The following is a 23,231-nucleotide window of genomic DNA, read 5'->3' on the forward strand; positions in this document are numbered from 1 at the left end:
ATGCAGTTCCACAGATTACTTTCTTTTGGATGTACAGGTTCACAGTCATTGACCTTAACTGCTTTTAATGCACAAATCCTTTTCTCCAGGTGTCACAGCCTTTACTGCTATACAGAATTGCTCAGATTAGCTGGAGAGTTAAAGTGGCTCAGACAAGAAATGAATCACACCACCGGTAAGTAAATACAGAAACACCTTGACATCAGCTCGTACAAGCAGTGACAGGCCAGTCCGTGTTCGCACGCAGCACATTTCTGAGGCTTTGTGTGTCAGGAGGAGTTTCACAATCGGATACGACTGGGGTGGCTGATGAAACCGGCCGCGGTTTGCTCTCAGGTACAAGTTCATTTCCTGTGCAGTGGTATCAAAGAATGGCTTTTGTTGCACGGATTTTGTACAAGATTTGTTTTTTCCCACATACTAATATCTTGTTACCTGTTCTTTCCTTTTCCTCTTTCCTCTTTCTCTTCTTCTCCTTCCTTATCTTCTCTTCTTTATCTTCCTTTTCTCTTTCTTTTCTTTTCTCTTTCCCCTCTTTTTTCTTTTCTCTTTTCTGTTCTTTTCTTGTTTCTTTTCCTTTCTTTTATTTTTTCTTTTTTCTCTTCTTTTTCTTTTTTCTCCTTTTTTTTCTTCTTTTTTTTCTTTTTTTCCCTATTTTCTTTCCTTTTCCTTTTTTCCTTTCCTTCTTTTTTCTTCTTTCAAGCAAAGCAAGAATATTTCGGTGATGGTTTGCATTGTTGTGAGTCTCAGAGTCTTCCATAAGGCACTGAAGGAAAAAAATATCAGTTTTTCCTATTAAAAGTACATTGCACCATCATCAACGCGTGTCATGCCTGACACCTCGGAGAGAGTACAACTGGCTCAGGTGGTCCGAATCCATGAAGTAGCCACATTCTCTGCTGCTTCTCCTCTTGCGTGCTGCCAGGGTGAGGATCTACAATAAAGCCAGAGAGATTCCATCAGTTCCTGGTGGCAAGGGGCAGGGAGAGGCACAGTCTGTGGCTGATGGGCCAACAATTCAACTGACTTCAGTTTTTCAGCTATTCAACCCTACTTTTGATGCTTCAGAAATGATGGTTTCTAGTGTAGACTTCTTCCATTCTATTGTAGGTTTTTTGAGACTTGTTAAAAGCACTTACCTGGCCTGATTATAGCTTAAAAATAAAGGGGAAGAGGTCACTGGCAAGAAAGATGTGAATTCTGATGACAGTATTTTGCAAAGGGACTAACAAAACACTTCTATATGCACTGAACTAGCACCATGCTGGAGAGAGAAGGTACTCACTTCAGCATGGAGAAGAGAAGGTTCAGGGGAGGCTTTGTAACAGTCTTCCAATACCTAAAAGGGGCCTATAAGAGGGACTTGTAAACAAGGGCATGTAGTGGTAGGACAAGAGGGGAATGGCTTTGAACTGAAGAGGGTAGATCTAGATTAGGTATTAGGCAGAAGCTCTTCCCTGTGAGGGTGCTGAGGCGCTGGCACAGGGTGCCCAGAGAAGCTGTGGCTGCCCATCCCTGGCAGTGTTCAAGGCCAGGTGGGATGGGGCTTGGAAGAACCACCTCTAGTGGAAGGTGTCCCTCTCCATGGCAGGGAGTTAGAACAAGATAGCTTTAATGTCCCTTCCAACTCCAATCATTCTATGAAGACAGCTGTCACTGATCACAATATAGGATGGTACCAAGCTTACTTCCGTTCAGGGAAAACATTTACATCACTAACACTCTGAGATGGCCACCAGACAATGTTTCACAAGCCCTCCTGCAGCAGTGGCTGATTCACACAACAAAGATCACCCACAGCTGAAAAACAGACAGAAAGAAAGAAAACCCAGAGGGTTTAGGTCCCGGCCCACAGCCGTACCCCTAGATTTTCACACTTTCTGTGCCGTACACGTTGTAGCCTTCTCTGTAGGTAGCATAATTCTGGGTGTTGGTGGCCGGGGCAGGTTTGAAGTTCTGGGTGTTCTTGGTGAGTTTCATTCGCTTGGACTCAGCCCGAGACTTGTAGCAAAACTCGATCAGTGCCACCATCATGGCCAGCCCGAGGCCTCCAACAAGGATATAGAAAACCCCAGCAACATTGCTCAGGCTCAGAGCGCTCGTCTTGTCCTAAGAGAAATGAGCCGCGGTGTTAGTTTAGCTGTGAGGAGCAGACAGACAGACAACAGGCTATTTAACACTTAAGTCTAGCTGGAATAACTACACTCATGCTGTCCCCCCATCCCAGCAGCCCAGGGACTGCTCTGTCTCCCACCCTTTGGTGGGTGAAACCCTGGCTGACTCCAAGGCAATGAGGTTATTGTGGCCACTGATTTCCCCAGGCCTTTGGCATCCCTGGGTAAACCTGCCTATAGCCAAGCATCCCTGGTAGCAAAGACCCCTCTGGAATGCTCTATGGGGAAAGCAGTGGCTGCATAAACCAGCAGGTTTAAAACAGCATAAAACACTTGGTTTTGGTGAATGTACATAACATTATAGAGACGCTGCTAAACTCATCTACCTTGTTTTCAACAGTTAGGAGAAAAAAAACCCACCCTAGGAAGATGGTCAGTTACTTTAAGGTCAAGCAGCAGGGCCCTAAGCTAAACTAGCACCTTTGGTAACCAAGGGAGAATGAGTTACTGAATAAAACCAGTCATTGTAACATGAAAAAGGGCTGGTCAGGGTTTACCTCCCTTTAATACATGTCAGATGGAGCAGAAAGCTTGCATTTTTAAGAACAGGATTCAGTGATCATATTAAATATTGCTGCAACTCTTTTGCTGCTGCGCAGGGTGGATGGAGTTGATGTGATGGGCCTGGCCAGGCAGATAATGCAAGGGGCTGTGCCCACGGGATGCCTGCTGATAGAGCTAGGTTTAGAAGTACTTCAGGGAGAGGAATACTTGCATACAGACTAAAGTACTATCTACCTTGCAAGTATCTGTTCATTTCATGGACAGTTTGTGTAGAGGTAGCAAATGTCCTGCCATTCAAACTAAAGCTGTTACTTATTTACACCTCCTTTCAATCAGTTTCCTTCTGCAGCTGTTGTGCTTTCAGATGTCCCACAATCCCAGATTTATCTCAGACACCAGCTACAGGGCTGTGCCCTGAGCAACTTCCAGTCCAGCTGAAATCAATGAATTTTTATTATTGGCTTTGATGGGACTTGAAATTGTCCTCCAACACTGAGAGGGTGCTTCCAAATTACAGCTTTCTGTTTGAATGATTATAGAGAGCACTTCCAAAGGCACCAGGGGACTCAGGAACTCGACTGTGACTGATTTCAGCTGGAGCTGGATCTCTCCTCCTCTCGGTGCCTTTCAAAACGTCCTTTACTGCAATAAGCCCAGCACTTCTATAGGATTTTTCTCCTCAATGCCTCGATGAGCATTAAACCCAAAAATCCTCTGTGTTTTCTTTTAGCTGAGAGGTGTAAGTAAACACTTCCTGCAATTTAAGTGTACTGGGTTATCCACTGCCACCAGAGAGGTGGATCTCCACTGGCCTCTAAAGCAGTCCTGCAGTGTGGGACAGAGCAGTGCAGCAGCAAAAGGGTTCAGAGCAGCATAAAGAAGAACATATATTTTTTACATAATGAGTTATCCATAGGATTCCTACATTTAAAAATCAAACCAATTCCAAATTGAATTGGGAAATAGGACAGGAAGGGCATTTGTTTTTCCTTATTGCAGACCTGTCCTGAAATTGTCCACCTTTAGCAAGCATGCGGCTGTTCCCCAAACTGACATGTAGAGAATGTAAGTCAGGAGTTTGAAACAAAAATGTGTTTTCTTCAATAAAACCAGTGAATAATACACATTGACTGTGCTGCAACTGGCACACTTAAATGAAGGTACCAGCCTGAGAGGCTCTGGGGGCTTCTCTCTCCATGTTCCTCTAGCAAAATACTCACATAGTAAAGCATACTTACAACTACCTCCTGCTACTGCACACAAGAAAAATGCTGTCACGTTCAGAGACTTAATTATTTTTCCTATTCCTTTCTTTCAACCTTCAAAATGTAAATATCAACTTTTGAAAGTCATTCTTTGTATAAACAAACAGTGGGTCAAAATGTGATTGCTAATCAGTACAAAAAGACCTTCAGCGACTGACCTTACTTCCGGAGTCCTTGGCTCCACATTCACCCTTATCGTACCACCATTTGTTTTTCAGCTTGTCTAAGATGCCTTGTTCACTGAGTTTCAATACTGCAAGGTTTACAGGAGTTCTTCACGTGGGAAATAACATAAATAACATTATATTATGTTATTTTATGTTATTCAATCTTTAAACTACTTTAAAACTATACAAAGCGATAAAGCAGGGTTCCTGGCCACAAAGTATTTACACTGCAGGCAACTGGATCATCCCCTTAAGTTAATGCTACAGTAATGCTATATTACCAGGTCCTGCCCATATCGCTTTGAGTAATCGGCACTCACTGTTAAATGAAGGTACTAGAAACAAAGCAAGTCCAATTTCCCAGTTTGGTGCAATCACAGGCATTCACAGTAGCTTTACAGTGGGTTTGATCTAGCAGGACCCCTCATTTTGCACTAACAGACAGCAAAGCCCCAGCAACGAGTAACTGTGCTTGTGTGTGTGTACATCTGCAAAGCAGATACCCCAGGGTGGGATCAACAGGCAGGTTTTGCCATCCCTCCTGCCTGTTTCCCTCTTGGTGGTGATTTCTCCAGCTCCAGTGGCTGTTAAGAGGCTGTGCTCAGAGGCACAGCACAGGCGCTGCTCTCCCTTGGAGCTGCTGCATCCTGAACATTACTGGTCCAGGGAGATGCAGGAAGTAATAAGCAAATACAGACCTATATGGAACACAAGTGAACATGGAAACACTGTCTGGAAGCATTAGGGTGGGGGGGGATTAGCAGAATTAAGGGAGCTACCAACTGTGGTGCTGCCAAGAGCCTGCAGGCCCAGGGGGATCGGAGCATACCCATCGCTTCCCTATGGGAAAGCAGTGCCTGAGAAGTCCTCAGTTGGATTTTGCCATTTCCATTTCCTCCTTGTGTGATGTCTTGGAGTTTTTCCTGCCTGTTTCCAAGAGGCCCTCTGCCAGGGACATCTTCAGCTCCTGCTTGAACAGCTTTGATCTCCGCTCCATGACTGTGCTGGTGAGAATGAAAGGAATGGGCCCTTATCCTTAATGATGCTGTGCCACTTTGCATGGGATAAAACATTAGGCAGACACACACATGGCTGCCCTGCAACGTGCCCTGCTGTGGGTCCATCCATGCCTGCTGTCAGTGGAGATGCAGGAGCTCAGCCACGTCTGCCCTGGTGTCAGCCTCACTTCTCGCTTCTGCTGCTCCCTGCCTATCTATATGTCCACTTTGGGCAGAGGTAGGAGATAGGCAGGGAGCAGCATCCACAGAGTGAGGACAGGCTGTGCCAGGCAGGTTGTGCAGTACCATAAGATAAACGAGGCAAAAAGCAGGGAAAACCTGTCGAGGAGAGGAGAATCACTGTTCCTTGAGGCAGGAATGCGGCACTGCCTGTGTGAGCAGAGCTTCCCTGCTGGCCAGGCAGAGGCAGCATCACTCCTCCCGGCCTTGCTGTGACACCAGCCAGGGTTTTATGTTTATAACCCGGCTATTTTTAAGCAGCAGCTGTAATCTAATTAAGCATCAGTCAGGGAAGCTGCATGCACCCGACCAGGCACAGCCGACGGGCGGCAGTGACAAGCTGCATGAGACAGACCGTGTGTGCTGGCTCGGCTCTGGCAGCACGCACGGAGCCGCTGCACCACCAGCTGTATCACTGCTATGTCTGCATCACCTATAGGCAGGGCTATAAAACATCAACAGGATCCAAGCACGCTCCACAGGCACTGCGAACGCGCTGGGTGCTGCAGGTAAGGCACCGGCCCCATTGGGGTTTATGCTTATGGGGCAGGTCGTGGCCAAACCACCCCTATGTGCCCTCCTTGGGCAGCTGTGTTGTGATGAGGCCGCTGGTGACACCCAGGCAAAGATGCTACATGAAGCCGTGCATGATTGCAATGCAAGTGAGTGGAAGCGAGTGCTTCTACCAACCCATTACAAGCCCCAGCAGAAAGCATGGTATGGATTATTGCTTAGAGAACAGCACTCTCAATTTAAATTTCATTTAAAAACTATCCAATTTGGAGAGATTTTTATGCAATACATCTCTCCGCTTTGAAAAACATTGCGCAGCTGAGAATACACAAACAATAGGGAGAAGGTTATAAACACCTTTCCTCCTATCCGCATTTCCTATTGTGCAAATTCTCCCCTCCCCCCAGTCCTATTCCAAACCCTATTTTTAATTTGCATGCCTTTATAAACCCCGTATGGAGCACAGAGAATTTGCATAGTACCCAATACATTATAGATTAGCTTTCACAACATTATACAGTATTGGGAAATGAGGAGGCTTAATATGCTAATTAGGCTGCTTTATATTTTTTTTAGAGGCAAGATTGCAGCAAATTGCACACACGCAATTGCCAGGGAAGAAAAAAGTAGTAGTAAACTAAAATTATCTTAACTAAACAGATGGGAATTTGCCTAAACTGGGGGTTTCACTATAGTTTGTCATGGCCCTGTTTGTCAGGTGAGGTAGTGCTCAGGTTGAAGTGATTTGCCTTGTCCCTCTGTCCTGGTAGGAGAAGCAGAACAAGTGCTGAGGAGCTGCTGCACTCTTCAGACCCACCAACCCTTTGCTGGAGGAGCTGTATCCATGCTGGGCTGCTCCCGTGCCATAAGAACCCCATGCTGTAGGCTTGGCATGCGGATGACTGCAGGTGGCTGCTAGAAGACAGGCAGCTTGTGTAAGGACTATGTAAGGAGGAACTGCTGGAAGCAAGTCTGACATGAAGAAGGGCTGGTGCCTATCCTCCCCTGTCTGAGCCCATCCCGTACATCCAACACACAGACAACCAGGTCTGAGTGCCTGAGTGAGCTCCGGCCCATCTCAGCTCTGTTGTTTTGCACTGGGATGAACAGTGTGTACCAGGGCGAAGCATCCCTCTGAATGTGCTAGGAAAGACACTAACTTGTGTATCACACGATGCAGCTTGTTCAATCAGTCCTAAGCAACAACTTTGCTTCCAGGAAATTTATCCCAACACCTCTTAATGCATGATCTGCTCTCAGGTGCAACATGGTATGAGGGACCTGATGGTGGGAGAAGATGTGATGTCTCTGCAGCCCCTGGTCCAGCGCGTCATCCATGGGGTACAATGTAAGCTGGTGTGGGATGGACCCCTCAGCTCCCAGATTCCCAAGATAAGTAAATACATTGAAAAGTGAGCCTGGCTGCTGGTGCATATTCTGATTGCTCATCTCTGTGTAGCTGTCTAGGCTTGTTCCATTTAACAGAGTCAGGCATAGCTTTGGCTGAAATCCCCATGGAGGTCTGGATAGTGGCATTTGTGTCACCAAGCGCTCACCATTGCACATTGAATGTGAATCCTCCACACTGCTTGCAACTCAACCGCTCCCAAAGGAGGTCCTCGGGCAGTACCAGCACCCTGCCCATGCTAGAAGGCTGAAGGCTACCAGTGTTTGGTTGGCTATTGTAGAGTGAAGCACAGTGTTCTTCTGGGGTGAGGGATGTTGGCTGCAGAAGGAAGATTCTTCATAGCTTGTCCTGGCACTTTTTGTTTGAGAAAGGGTTTTCTTTTATTGCCTTAGAGGCAGAGGAACATGGATTAAATAAGCCCAGTTCCCCTTGGAAGGCTGAGTCCCAGTTGCCTGCCTGTCTTCCTGGCCAGCTGTGCTGCCCAAAACCAGCTCAGAGGATCATTTACTCAGTTTCTGGGTCTCTATCTCAATAAACTTCCATTTCCTCATCTTTCTCCTGGGGTAATCTTGTGCTTTCCAGCTGCTTATTTAATTAGGTTGCTGTTGGGCTGTATGGGATATCCTATGAGGTCTTCAGCCCTTTCCCAGGTGGCTTCAGCTGGGTTTTGTCTGCTTTAATTCATGACAGCATTCTTTTTCATCTCCCCCCTGTGTGGTTTGCAGACCAGCTCTCTATTAGTTTGGTTGCTTTTATCAAAGGAAAATGTTCTTGTTGTTCTCTTGTTGTGCTCTGTATGTCCACTGAGGCAATTAGGATCAGGATGTCAGTGTTCTGGATGTCATAGAGACTTGTAGTTCTCTTCTTCCTCATGATAACTGAAGGATATTTTTTTTACTTGCTTGTGCTTTTCATCCAGATTTAGTAGGCTTGGCTTATCCAGGCTTAACCACACGAGGTTGGGTCTGTTGGGCAGCATTACCAAACCCTGCTAAGATGTTTGTTGCTGACATCTACAAATGACTGGAGAAATGGTACGAAGAGTCTCATATGGAACAGTATTGCCCCAAATAGCAAATTAAGCCATTTGCTATGATTGATTTATTTGAGAGGTGTGACTTTAAGAAGATTGGTGCCCATCTGTTCTGAGAGGCTTCACTTCATCAGAGCTGGCTGCAAACACCATTTTACACCTGGGACAGAGGTGGGTTTCATCCCTGTTTCAGCAGTTTGGTTTCTCTACTCCCCTGGTAGGAGACACACTCAGGTGCTGGCTGCATCACCTTCCTCTTCAGCCATCAGTTGCTGCTAGAGACCAAGCTGTGCCAGTCTTCTTCCAAACACAACCAACACCATCTCAAAGGCAATGTCCTCTTCTCTTTGCTGCATGGCTCTGGGGCCTCTTCCCTGCTGCTCTTCACCCCCAATGGCTGAGGACACCAGCTCCCAAAGTCCTGCTGCACCCTTGTTGCTGGTGGCCCCAGGTGACAGGATGATGCATTCACTCATTGACATCTCACCCCTGAAATAGGTCCCTGAAATGCTGGGTTCAGTCTAAAACTCCTGGCCACCTCTCCTTCCAAATTCGGGATCTGTGACAACACTTCTTTGTCATCAGTGCTGATCTTGCATTAAATACAGCATTGCTGCCAGGCTGAGTATGTTCACCATGCTGCCATATGAGATCATCCCTCAGAAGAGCGAGCTGCTGTATGCTTTTTCATTCTATTTCATAGAATCATAGAATAGTTAGGGTTGGAAAGGACCTCAAGATCATCTAGTTCCAACCCCCCTGCCATGGGCAGGGACACCTCACACTAAACCATATCACCCAAGGCTTCATCCAACCTGGCCTTGAACACTGCCAGGGATGGAGCATTCACTACCTCCCTGGGCAACCCATTCCAGTGCCTCAGCACCCTAACAGTAAAGAATTTCTTCCTTATATCCAATCTAAACCTCCCCTGTTTAAGTTTCAACCCGTTACCCCTTGTCCTATCACTACAGTCCCTAATGAACAGTCCCTCATCAGCAACCCTGTAGGCCCCCTTCAGATACTGGAAGTTTCATCATTACCTGTTTTCCATAGGTATAGTCCTTTATTAGTCCCAAAGGTGAGAACATACAATTTCTGTCCCTCTCGAATAAATTGTAACAGGTCTTTGATTAATGACATTTTAGGTTCTTTTTCATGATTTTTCCTACACCTACATAAAGTAGATAACCCTAAACCAGACATTTTACCTAGTGCCATCACTCTAGCTTCAACTGGCTTAAGAAAGAGATCCAGCAGGCTGAAGTTCCACATACAACAGAAAAAGCTGGCCAGGCTGCTTTTAAGGCAATCTAATTCCATTTACTGGCCATCATGTTTATGTGCCTGTGCTGCAGACAGGACCCTTTGCTGAATGAACTTGCACTGCAGAGAAGAGAATGAGCAGCTTCTTGGAAAAGTGCAGTCAATTTATGAAAGAACATCTTGATCTTGCCAGGAAAGGGCTGTTTTCCAGGAATGTACTGGGATGGGATGTACTGATGCTAGCACTTTGTAGCCAGTGTTTGGTTTGGTCCTCACAAGTCACAGCAGGTGATACAGAGAAGAGATGCTGAGATTTAGGAGCAAAACTCACTCTGGGACTTGAAAATCTCACCCAATAACCTGTAAAGTTTCACTGGCTGTGTGTAACTGGTGTTTTAGCGGTATAAAGTCTCAGCAACACTGTAGTTATGTTTATTACTTGCAATCCATAAAGATTTAAGTGGTGATTGGAACAGCTTTGGATAATTCACATCCCATTCTATGCTCTAATGGATGCAATATAAATGTTATACCCAAAAGTGATCATTGCCAAGGAGAGCAGATGAACATGGCAAACAGCACACTGCTCCCTCAAACCATGAACTCAGAATTCAGAGCATTTAGACACAGTCTTTCAGCAAAGGGAGCTGCAGAGCAAAGGTGTTAACAAGTACAGGCTCTTTGGAGCTTCCTCAGTTGGGCAGGATGGGGTGTGCAGCACAGGGGTTTCACTGAAGGCTGCCTGAGGGCTGCCCTGACCTTTCACTCATCATCAGGTGGTTTATGATGTTCCATAGAACATTTGGTGTACAGGGTACAGTATGGCATCTTCTCATCACTGTTGCTTGCAGCATCTTCAGTCCAAATGCAGATGTTTTCAGGTTTAGAAGGTGAAGAAATCACCCACAAGCTTGAAAGAAGACCAGAACAACATCAACACTGAGAGCTCCTCTCTGGATTTGAAAATGTCCTTCCTCCACTCACACCCAGAGCTGAGGCTCAGGATAGAAGGGAACAAGCTGCAGAAGAGCTGATCAGCACCTTGGCCCAAGGAGGGATGCCTGGATGGGCTCAGGAGGATGCCAACCACCAGGCAAGAACTCCAATTGCCACAATTCCATTGATTCTATGAGTGGTACCCAAGCAGGAGAGCTCACTGGCTTCTGCAGTGCTACACAGGCAGGACATCTGCATCCCCAGTGGCACCAGGCAGGGATGTGTGCCATCTCATTCAGTGATGAAGGCAAGGAATTTAAGGCCAGTGGCAACAGGGATCCTTCTCACAAGTCAGGTGGGTGCTGGCTCCAAACATCTTGTAGACATGGCCAACAGCAGCGGTGTGCATTGCTAACAGTTCTGGCTAGCAGGCCAGCAGCATGACTGCCCCACGTAGTTAATACACATTGCTGCAATGTAAAATCCTGCCTGGTCATTAGCATGTCCTCTTTCATTTTTTCCCAGCACTACAACATCAGATGCCAAGTAACTCTGGTTGGAGAAGTGCCATGGAAAAGCAGGCACACATCACTAGGGATGCGGTATTTACAGCAAAGCTGTTTGTGTTATGATGTGCCCTGGCACTGGCTGTTTGGGTATATTAGGGGAGGCAAAATCACATCACCAAAGACACCCCTGGGCTCCAGCTGTGCCGCACCACATGGGCACAGAGCAGCTGTAAATCTGGTCCAATATCTGGCTAGGCCAGGTTTATTGCCGATTCGCGGGATCAGAGCAACAAAAAGCCACAGGAGGTTTCTGGCAGATCTGGTCCTCTGAATAGTGCAATATGAATGAAGTGTGACATCCTCCCCCTGAGTCAGTGTGCAGAACCTTGCGAGCCGTGCAGCCAAACCAAGAGCTCCATCCCTCCCATCCAAACCCCAGTGATGTGAAGGAAGCAAAAGTCCATTGTGCTACCAGGTATTGATTAGTACATTTTAAAGTGGTTTCTTAACTTGTTTTCTTTTTAATCCCTGTTATTTGTGCCTAATCTGGGAATCTGACATATTTAGAGCACTCTCACTTATTGTTTTTCTCTTGTTTCTTATGACCAAAGCTGTCCTTGCTGGCTGGAGCATCCCTGGGATCGCTGATGTCAGCACAAACCGACCAACATTGCAATGACAGTTTAGACATTAAATGCTCTGGTTTCTAAAATCCACCTTGTGTTGTCAGAGGAAAGGCAAGTGGATTAATGCACAAACAAGTGTTTTCTTAATTCAGAATGTTTCCAAAAACAGTAGGGGAAAACTACTGAAAACACTGAATTAATGGTTCCTGTCGGTATCACTGGCAAACTCCACTGACTTCAGGGGAAGCTTGTAGCAGACACATGGGAAGCATCACCTCTACCATGCTCTGAAAGGTAAATACCTGAAGGGGACAGGGAGAATGACCTAGAATGACTGCACTATTGCTCTGCACTGAGATTTCAGCCCCACACATGCAGCGCCACAGGGAACCCCTCAAAGCCATCGTGGCACATCACCAGCCTTCCCTGCTCCGCTCTGATGGGTGGAAGGAAACGTGATGTTAATGGGGCCTCCAGTCCTGCTCATGGGACCTGAGTGGCCCCCCACTGGGTCCCTGAGCCAGTTGCATGGCCCCACAGGGCATGACAGATGCAGAAGTGATGTGGGGGCACTCAGCTTAATTTGACAGGATACCATAAAAATCTCACTAACAACCACCTTAGTATCGTTAAAGTATAAAGATAGAAACAGCCCAGGAAGTGATACCAAATCAGTGATACCAGTGATTATTCTCTAGAGGGCATTGCTTGAGGTTAAAGACCCATCTAAATCAAATAAGGCACTTGATTCCCCCAAGCTCTATAAATCTCAGCCTGATCTGTAACTATTGAATGGGCTTTTTGTCAGATCTTGTTACTGAAATAGCTTCTGACTGGGTACAAAACCTGCGGGTGAATGCATTGTCCACGAGCTCCTCTTTCTGAGCTCAAATCTATCTGCCTGTCATAATTTACCAATATAGCAGTGTCCCCTTGCCACAATTCCATGTTTTGCTACGCACCCATATGTGAGGGAGGGGAAAGATTTCAGATAGAAATGGGTATATAATTAAAAACCCACTATGTTTGTTTAAAGACTGCAGCTATGTGATACTTCAAGCAGGAGCCCTGAAAATAGAAGTAGAAAACCATAGTCACTCACTATTCCTATTTGTTGCCTTCTGTCTCAGAAAGCAATCTGCATTTCGCACTGTACATTTAATATGGAATTCATGGAAAAGCATTTCTTCTTTAAGAAAGGAACACCTGGTTGCTTTTTGCTATCACTTCAGACCTGCACCATTTCTTCGCTGCTCGGTGCTACCGGCAGTTGCACGTCTACAAGATTTAACATTGGAGGGATTGAAATGCTTGATGGGTTTGCAGAGGAAGGGATCAAAGCAGAAGCCATCTCGTTTGAAAAGACAAAGATCTTTCAAAATTAGAAGATTAAAACTCATTGCCTCAAGCTCCATATATCCCCAGGCACTACGAAACACACTGCATGCTGATGGCTGGTGTAGTGCTCGGAGGCATTGGGCACAGTGATAAATCCTGCGGCAGAAGGATGTTGTTTTTCCTCAATAGCAGAGCCAGAAGTGGTTCCTGCTGCTGAAGGCACTGAGGCTGTGGGTGCCAATGAGCAACACCCCAGGACTGCAGCTCCCCATTGCCAGTGCTGGCCATGGGCTCATCTGGGGCCATCCCACAGCTGGGCAAGGATGCTCCTTCAGGAGGGTGCTGCACGTTTTGCCTCTTTTGTGCATGTTGGTACTGTCATGGGATGACAAAAATCTTCTCTATGAAACAGCACACAAAGTAGTTTTCACCATTTCTTTACATGGTGGTACTGCGACAACAGAGCCTGCAGCTATGGGAGATGGAGACAGGCAGTGGCTTCTCCTGCAGCACGACATGGGGTGTCAGCCAGTGAGGACTGCTTCTGTTGGAGGGTCTTAGTGACTCCTGCACTGGCGCACTGCTCACAGTTTGGATCCGATGGCAAACGCCTGCAAACCAGAGGCTTTGCAAAGGGTGCTGAACACAGCACAGCCATTCCAGCACTAGGCAAATGATCTGTTGGGATGATCTTTTAGCTACTGCTGAGTATTCAGTAGCTGCAAGAGTTCTTTGTAAGTGAACTTTGTTCTAGTCTTCACGTGTTTTCCATAAACAGTGTTCAAGAAACACTGAACTGCCCAAAAGAACTCTATGTTTCAAGGCAGGCTGGAGCAATCACTGTATCCCTGTGGGATCTGTGGGTTTTTTCCTTGTAGTAACTTGGTATGCACTTTAAATTTCCATGTTTTAACTGGAAGACATACACAGATGCACAATGTCACTGTGACACCTACTCACACTCGGAGTACACCTGCACAGAGCCAGAGGTGTTCCCAGCTGAGACTGCAAAATGCTGCAGAGAGTTTGCAGCCTGTGTTTGCCAGTAGCGACTGCCTCTAGGAAAGTATATTTATATGTTTCATAAATGTAGCTCAAACAAATTAAACTCTGTACTAACAGTATCATAATCTAATAGAGATGCCAAATGCTAACGCAATAATACATGCCTATTGGATTAGGAAATGCAAGTCGTAACAAGTCACTGTAGTTCATTCACAGCAGTGCCTGAGACTGGAGGTACAGATGCGCCGAGGGGGTGGGAGGAAGAACTACCCACACAGGAGGCAGAATAAGGGAGAGCAGATGCTTAGTATCACGCTCAACCCTACAACATCTGAACTAACAGGGATCTTTCCTGTCATTGCCTGGATCCTTCTAACCTGGATGGATATGAGCAAGAGACTCAACTTACCTTGTGCGTGGGCTATCCCCTCACCTTCTCTTTCTCTTGACTCTAGACACATCCATTTTCCCCCCCATCTTCTACGATTTATTTTCCTCTTGGGATGGCTTCTTCTGCTTCCTGCTCTCGGGCTCCTCAGGCGGGTGCTGCTTACTCCAAAGGCTATACAAGACTTTCAAAGAACAGCTACGTTGCTTGTATAAAGCTAGAGGTGTCCGACCCATGATTACAGTGCTGGAGAGCACACAGAAATCCACCAGAGAGGCACAAGTGCCTGCGTCCTCCAACGTGAGCTCAATGCTGAAACATCAGAATTACTTTGAAGAAGAAGAAGAAAGGCATTTACTTTTCCCTTTGTATGCAAAGTGACAGCAGCTACCATTAAAGAGGAAACAGCCGAGCCCAGACCCCCAGGCAGATGGTCAAAGGAAGGGACCTGCTCCCATTGCTGGAAGCCCCACTTTGAGCTGCTTGTTTTCCTTTTCCCCTCTCAGTCCCAAGGAGCTGTGCCTTGGCTTTTCCCACACTGATGCTTACAATGCAGGACAAATGACTCAATGGAAGCAATTTATGAATATTAAACATTCAGCACTACAGGTATTATCCAAATGAGTCCAGGAGTCATAAGTCTTTCTCTAAGATTCCTTATGGCCAAGAAGGCAGGATTGGTACCTCTGCATGAGGCCTGGCTCTACCACAGCTAACACTGCACAAGCATGTTTCCTTGCACACTCAGCTCCACCTTCAACAAGGCAGAAAAGCTAGTTCCCACAATGCTAAAGGTTATGCAGGCAAAACAAAGCAGTTCCTAATTCTCACATGCCAGCCCTGACTCTACCAGCCTGGGCATCCTGCTCATCCCAAATTGTTGTACTGAGTCTCCTAGTTACAATCCCAGCAAAATACCCTCAAACAGCACAGATATTCCTGCAAACCAGAGCAGGCTCTCTGCCCTTCTTGGCAATGCTCTAAGTGAGATGCTCCAATGAACTCCTAGAGCATTAAGACTTCATTATTGGCACAAAGCATATACAGTATTATTTCCTAATATGCTGTCAATTAAACAAACACTCTGATGTCTTCCTTTTAAAGTATTCTTTTGCTTTATCACTAACTTGCACAATATGATAATTTCATATTACTTTCCTAGCTCTGAGCCTGAATTAGCTCTGTGCTACTGTTGCTGGCTCTGACCAGCCATTGTATCTCTTTTCCAGCTCATAACCCAGGCCTATAGAATGTGTGGCAAGTAAATTCATGCTGATTAACATGATTTCAAACAAATGGCTCAAATAAATTGAGTTGCATCTTTTAAAGACAGCCATTTCCTTAGGGAAAGTTGGGAAATGCTTCCTTGGGGGTATCTTTTTAAAGCAGAGCACGTTTGGCAATGGCGCTCTGTAGATGTCAGGTATCATCTAAAGTAATGCAGAACAGATTCCTTCTAAAAATATGCCACTTAAAGAAATTATGCCACAAATGGTGACGGCTGTGCTGAAAATGTATCAAAGCAAAACAGCACAAAGAAATGGGGGAACAAATTCCATTTGCTAATGGCCACGTTCCCATTTCAGAAGGGGTTGGGAATGGGATGCTTTATGGAGCGTGGCTCTGAGGGCAGAACTCAACGGGCACACTGGAAAAGTAATGCTGTGATTAAAAAGAAACAGCTGAGAAATGGAGTAGTATTGCATCACATGTCATTTCAGATGTACTCCAAAAGAGATATCAGCCTAAAAAGGAATATATTAAAGAAATTAAGTCAAATAATTAGTATGGAATCTTGGCATGCAAAAATTGGTGAGATGGGGCACTCAAACATTCTCCTTCTATGTTGGTTGTCATTAAATGTTACCGTGAAGGTGTAAGAGTACAAGAAATGTATCAATAGCAGAACTACAGAGATTTATCTTAGCAGAAAATTGTTCCTATGCAGCTGAATAATTAGTTTCATTTAAGTCACTCAGCCTGCTCCCACCGTCTGCATCCCCTTTTGTCTACTGCTTGTTAAATTCCTATTCAGCCCTCACTCAGATAGGATTGTATAATAAACAAAATAATTAGTTTCCAAACTCATAATACTCTGTAACATATTTCCTGGAATATGTTTGGGTTTTTTTTAATAGCTGCTATTTTGTATTCTCTCACGATTGAGAACTGTGCTTACATGTACCGGAGAATCTGAAGATGGCATAATTTACCATGAATCCAACAGATGAAACTAAAACCATGCTCATTTAGGAGAACTAAGGGAACACATTCTGATGCATGCACCAGAATGTCTGCACCAGCCAAGTCAGCACACACATATTGACAAGCATCACGGACAAATCATGTATGGATGGAGCACATTCCCTTTTGGACTTCTTAAGTAAGGACCAAAGGGTAACTCCGTTCACCAGGGTAGTATCAACAGCAAGACACTGCAGGGCAGACTGGCACCCTCTGCTCCACACCAGCACTGGCATATACTGGTAGCACTGAAAATGAGACATGTGTCAGCTTGGGCCTTTAAAACAATAAAACAGCACAATCTTTTTAAAGTACACATGGACCTCCCAAGCATGAGATGCCCACAGGACTAACCTTGCAGTCTGTGTCATCAAACAGATCCCAAAACTTGCAGGAAGTCAATTTGAATACCTTTTTCCTGCTACGAAACTCAAAATCCTTGTGAAATCTGAAGTGACTGTTTAATTCTCCACTGGTGATGAAGACACAATAACAAGAGGTGAACTCACAACTTGGAAGCATTCATCTCCAAGTACGGGTGAACCACATGCTAACCGCAGGTAGGAGGAGCATGGGAGGGCATTTCTGGGTCCTGTGCGGGACAATGCTGGGTACTGGCAGAAGCAAACACACTTACCTCTGGCTTTCAGCACAAGCTAGAATGTCAGACTGCACAGAGGAATTCAGTTAAGACACTGGCACCATCAGTTTACAAAGGCTCACAGCTACACACACCTCTTTGGCAGTAGGTAGAAAGCAGCTGATTACAAACTTGGGACAGCTGTTTCCCAATCCTGGGTCTCTACTGGAGAAGCTGAGAGAGGTGTTCTGTCAGCTCAGCCGGTAGAGAGAGCTGCCCTGAGTGAGTAATGGTCCCTGTGCTGCCCTGGGAGACAGGGTGCAAGGTCTTCACCTTCACCACTCCATCCCCTCTGATCCCCCCCAAAAAGAACAATCTTGACATGACTCCTCTGAAATGCTCTGTAAATAAAGCCATGTTCATAGAAACAACCAGAGAATGGGATGAGATGATGAGGGCAACTCAGGGTTCTGATGGGAGGAAGGAGAGGAGAGAGAGGTCAGTGAGTGTTGGGGCTAACAGCACTACTGCTCACCTTCTGAGGAGGGCAGCAGGGTCCCTGTGGGGCTGGGGCATTAGTCTGAACTGGGCATTAGTCGCTGTCAATGGGGGTGTGTGTGCCCAGGAAGGCATCTCCCCATCTGCTGCAACACCATGGGCATCGCAGCCTGCGGCACTCAGTGCCTACAAAACACTACCTTAATAACCAAAAAGAGCTTTGATTTACATCTCTGGAAAGAACAGCTAACCCCTTCCCTGCCTCCCTTAGTCTAGTCTTCGGTGGGAGGTTTTTACTGACCCACATTCTCCTCCATGGGGACTTGTGCCGTGCCCCCGAGAGGCAATGTCTGCAGCTCAAACAAACAAGCAGTCCTTCATCACAGCGTGTTATGACAAACTGCAGACAGTGCTTTGTGATTTATGGATTCAACCAGCAAGGCACTCATTGTGTTTGTGCCCCTTCCCTCTTCACTGGATACCAAACCATGCTACCACAGCTGACCTGAATCCACTACCTGACCAGAGCCAAGGGATAGCAATGCTCTTTTAAAAGGTCTTCCAGCACAAGTAAAAAATAGAATGTCCCTGTCCTAATTGTGACCATTTGAAAACCCTTTTAAGTTTTCTGAGGTCTGCAAGTATTAGTTGGCTGGGCTTAATTCAATGAACTCAAAGCAATGGAGTTCATTGAAGCTGCTTTGTACAAAGGTTTTCTTTCACGTAGGCAGCATGAGACAATGAGGTGCTGGATCCCAGGAGAATGTTAAACATTTAATACACTGACATGTATAACATTATATATAAATGTTATGTGAAGGATGAGCAGCAGAGCTAGAAAGCATAAAAAGGCTCGTGCTCATCTTCAGGCTGCTGCTGAGCACTGCAGACCTCCAGTTATTGATCAAACCTGAGTTTGAGAGCTTCTCCTTCCTTTATTATTACACAGTAGTTTGTGCTAACATCAGAGATGAGCAGCTGAGCAATTTGCTACATAGTCAACTGTAAGCAACTGTTATTAATAGAATGCAGCTGTAATTTGCAGTAATTGTCCAAAACTGCAGTTTACTGAAAATACTGTTATTGATTTTGGGCCAAAGCTGGAGCATTCTTATAAGAGAGATTAGGAGTTACTGTTCCTAAGGAACTGGTTTTACTGGCTATAGGAGAGTGTCACTATGAACATTAATCTCAGTGCTTTTCAGTATAACAGGGTATTTGAATTTAATAATTTACCTGTCATTCCTGTACCCAAGGTGACCAATTGTACCCAGCCTGTTCCAGCTACAGCTTCTCCTCACCAGGTTAAAGACCACAGAAAGTACCAGTGTTAAGGCTGGCAGTATGAAAGCACACTGGTTTTGTAATACAGGACCTCAAGAAAGCAACTTTGAAAGTGTCACTACCCTACAGGCTGCCTGGAAGACTGGGGGAAGCCTCAGCTCAGCAGAAGGCAGTGACTGCTGTCACTGGAGCCGGGATATAAACCCATGTCTGTATGAAAAGCACAGCAAACACAGATGTAGTGGTCCTGCACTGCAGAAGACTCGTCAGTGGCCTGCCAAAGGTGACATTTGAATAGCCTAAGCAAAACTATCAAAGCCTCTTTCCTCAAGATTCATTTCCAGTTTCGTGCATCAACACACTTCCCCGTGGCAAGCAACACACCTTTCAGTTTCACCTGCTGCAAGCTCCAGCTCCTTACACATTACCATCACTGCTATTATTTTACCATTAACAGGTGACTGACTATCTCTGTGTAACATGGTTTTGCTATGGTTGTCTTTTCTCTCAGCCCCACACTGTGATTAGATGAGCAGCCACTCCTTCCTTTCCTGAGCTACAGACCCATACATGCAGCTCTCCTCCAGACACGAGGCTTCTTCCCAGGATCTCTGGTGGCACCAGTTCAGCCCAGCAAAGTGGCGTGGGCTGGTACTGGTTTGCTTGAGCCCTCCCTAATGAAGGAGAAGGAAGCCCTCACCTCCATGTCTGTGCTGGCAAAAACAAGCCTCTCAAAACCCACTCTGCATCACAGCTAAAGCATGGGGAAGGACTGAAGCCTTGTCCTCAGGGCTTAGTATGGCAGCCAGATGTAAATGCCATACTAAGCCTAAGGTTCCTTGTACAGTTACAAGTACTGATTTACTCTGTGTAGGTCCCACCAAGACTAGACTTTCTATCTGTTAGTTAAATAAGGTTTCCAAGCTTGACCAAGCCTGCTGATGATATTAAATAAGACCGTTTCTTTGAAAGAGCTACTGGCCGAGCAAATGGTTTTTCTTCCCCACCAGAATTATCCAAATGGTTTTAATGTACATTCTTTTTGGTGATTTTTGATTTCTTTTTGTCCTCGAGAAGTGAAATAACAGCCTTGCCGATTACTCTTTGCTAAGGTACCCGATTGTGGTGACATTGAGGCTGACCTTGGAGTCACCTCCCCCGCTGCCGCACTCTCCTTTGTCGTACCACCATTTGTTTTTCAATTTGTCCAAGAGGCCTTGCTCATTCAGTTTTAATACTGCCAGGTTAACAGCATTTCTTGAAACGATAAAACATAGCTTGTAAGAAAAAATGCACAAATGCTTAGGAAATCGTAACGTATAAAAAAAGGAGCACAAGAGGACAAATTGGCTAAAATTTCACAGAACGTGGAGCTATCAAAATGTCTGTACAGCAAATACAGGGTTAAATATTGGAAGGTGGCATGGAGGATAACATCTGCTCAAAACTGAAGTGTGCGGGATGGGGAAATCGTCTTTGAGAAAAAAAGTAACAAGAACACCACATCATGCAGTTAACATTCGTCACATATGGCAGGTTAACTCGGCTTTTACCATTTAAATTGAAAAAGCCATTGAACTGTAAAATTAAAACAGCAACAAACAATCGGAGAGGACAACACGAAGAGAACACTAAAAAGAAATGGATGCATTAAATAAACGAAACCATAATTTACCGTCTTATTTAACTCCATGGAATATTGAAGATTTTAAACTTTAAAGTTACCTCAAAATCCACAAGAAAGAAAATGACAACACAATACATCAGGGTAGGTGGAATACTATAACAACATGGATATTGTTATATTATTCCACCCACCTTAATGCTGAGCCTTTGGGGGTTGCTACACCATAGCCCTTGGAATCCAGGTTGCCTCCAACTTTCATGGTGTCGCAGGGCTTGCGCTGCTCGATGTATTCATTCATGGTGGACTCCAGCAGGAAGGCAAACTTCCCCTTGGACTTCCGCACCCTCGCCACCCCATCCGCTGTCGTCTTGGTGAACACAGAAGGCTCGGCTGACTTCATGTATGACCACATCTTCTCATAGACGGCTATTTTTGACCTCTGCGAGAGAGGAAAGAGGGAAATGGATAAGCCATGTTGGGACAGGCACAAGGCTGAGCTCCTTGGGCTTAGCTCAACGGTACCATTAACACCCTATACCTGATTAAGAAATAAAGAAGTCAAGGTAGCTTGGAGAGAGACACGTTGCCCCTGAACAACAACCAAGCCATAAAACCGTTGGGGAGGGGAAAACATCTCTTAGACATTTATTTTACTAATTGCCATGTAACTGGCAGTCAGAATGAGAAACAGCATGTGCCCATCCCAGCGGCTCAGTTCCTGCTCTGCAGTGGGTTTAACTGCCTGCATGCTGCTCTGCTACTGAACGAGAGGGAGCTCATTACATCCTAGCTCATTCATCACAGCCAAGAGGTGCAGAAGAAGCCTCTCCTCTCCACAGCAATCCTCAGCATTGGTTTTTGTGCTAATCTGCAGCTAGGAAACACCAACATTTGCTTATTACAAGTTCCCAGCAAGGCATGAGTCCGCTTTCCACAGCAGGGATGGCAGGTCTATGATACAGAGGACCAGAACAGCTCTCGTGGCTTCTAAAAGTGATGCCCATATACCAGATATAAATAGCAATTACAAAAACCTTTATGAAGCAATAGTAAAACTTTCAAAACTCAGTTTCACATTTTCCTAAGACAACAAACACAAATATTAGTAATAAGCTGAAAAAACCTTCCTGTTAACTGCTTGCATGTCATGTAGATATATCTGTTTTCTCCCGTTTTCCTCAGTTTGAGACTGAGCCAATCCTAACAGCCTCTAGCTCAGCATACAGGTTTTGTAAACCTGGCAATGTGGAGAAATGTGTTACTTCCCCTTCTCCCTCTTCTCAACCAGTAACATTTAAACCGCCCTCAGCTCTTAAAGCCACCTCCAGACTCTAAAGCATTGGTATCCTGGACTACCAGTTAAACTTTTCTGCTTGGTCGACAGAAGGCTGTAATGCCAACTGTCTAAAGTCTAGAAATCCAAAGGATTTATATAAGGCTTTCAGTCCAAGCTGTGGGTATCTGGAATTTATGCCTCCTACTCCTTGCTAGTTTCCTGTCCACAGATTTCCTTGCAGAATGGGAATGAGGCAGGCAGTAGCTAAATCTAGTTTGAATTTAACTAACTTGTGGCAGAAGACTGTTAATGTCCATCAGCTTGATGATTGAGACACGTTTCCTCCTTATTCTGGACAATGTGATTTGAGTAATGCAATGCTTAACAACCAGCCTCCAAACATTGCGCCAGAGTAAGCCCTGCCTTCACCCTTCTTCAGATCAACACACTCAGATAGTGTTGCTGTGGTGGATGGAGAGTAGCACAGAGGGCAAGGTTCTATTTTAATTACCCTTCTTGATGAGCTGAAAAACAAGTGAAAATGCAAACCAATTAAAATCAGCCCAATCAACAAAGGAAATCAGAGAGACAACAATAGAGCACAGCTTCATTAGGAGCTGGCTGGGTGGTGGGGGTGAAAAACAAGCAAGAGGGATTTTGACTGAAAGCACTGTTTGGCCAAAGATGGGCTGTACATTTGTCCAGCATCTGGAGTGAAGTAGTGGTGAGAGAAAGTGGTGTATCAATGGGGCCTGAAATGGTCCTTACACTGGTAAAACCCTCTTTTGATGGGGAGTATGGTTGCTCGCTGCCTCCACCAGCCTTGTGCCACTGGGTTTGGACAGAGGCAGCTCCGAGTCCCAAGGTACAAACACAGCTTTATTCTATCTCTCAGCAAGCTAAAATGGTTAGCATTCAAAAACTGTGAATTTATTACCTATGCTTTTGCTTGTTTTCCTCTGCAGACCATGCCTTTAGTTATAAAGGTATAACTAGATATAGATATAGATAAAGGTATAGATAAACCAGAATTCCTTTTCATCTCCTGACTCTTACCAGAATGTTTGTCTTTAGCAAGTTCTTTCATACCCTTTTCCAGCTGGCCAGACTACCTAAAAGCAATTGCCAATACAACTGTGCATTGTTATTAATAACAGTTATCTGATGAGTGCCAACAGCACGCTCAGGGCTGCAAATGGTTCAAACAAAGCACACTCCCTGCTTCAAGGGCAAAGGGTGAATATCATCATTCATGCTTCAAAAAACCAAATTTCATGACTCAAAACCAGGTTTCTTTTCAGCTTTAACAAACAGATTAAGTGTTATAGTTTGTTCCCTTCCCTTTACTCTTT

The 23,231-nt window shown here is 45.2% G+C and overlaps 1 protein-coding gene across 2 annotated transcripts in view; it reads right to left on the reverse strand.

The window, feature by feature from the left end:
* Positions 1 to 654: 654 nt before the first annotated feature.
* GRIA3 (glutamate ionotropic receptor AMPA type subunit 3) overlaps positions 655 to 23,231 on the reverse strand; it is a 145,797-nt gene continuing 123,220 nt past the window's right edge. The window contains exons 13-16 of one of the 2 annotated variants that reach the window (XM_005148297.3): positions 20,795 to 21,042; positions 4,102 to 4,216; positions 1,862 to 2,109; positions 655 to 934 (exon numbers count right to left, since the gene is read on the reverse strand). In XM_005148297.3, coding sequence (XP_005148354.1) covers positions 1,864 to 2,109; positions 4,102 to 4,216; positions 20,795 to 21,042 — 609 coding nt within the window. In that variant the 3' untranslated portion in view covers positions 655 to 934; positions 1,862 to 1,863. Of the gene's footprint in view, positions 935 to 1,861; positions 2,110 to 4,101; positions 4,217 to 20,118; positions 20,234 to 20,794; positions 21,043 to 23,231 lie in introns of both variants that reach the window. The other variant, XM_005148296.3, reaches the window with a different exon arrangement.

Source organism: Melopsittacus undulatus, chromosome 6, assembly GCF_012275295.1.
Source record: "Melopsittacus undulatus isolate bMelUnd1 chromosome 6, bMelUnd1.mat.Z, whole genome shotgun sequence".
NCBI lineage: Eukaryota > Metazoa > Chordata > Aves > Psittaciformes > Psittaculidae > Melopsittacus > Melopsittacus undulatus.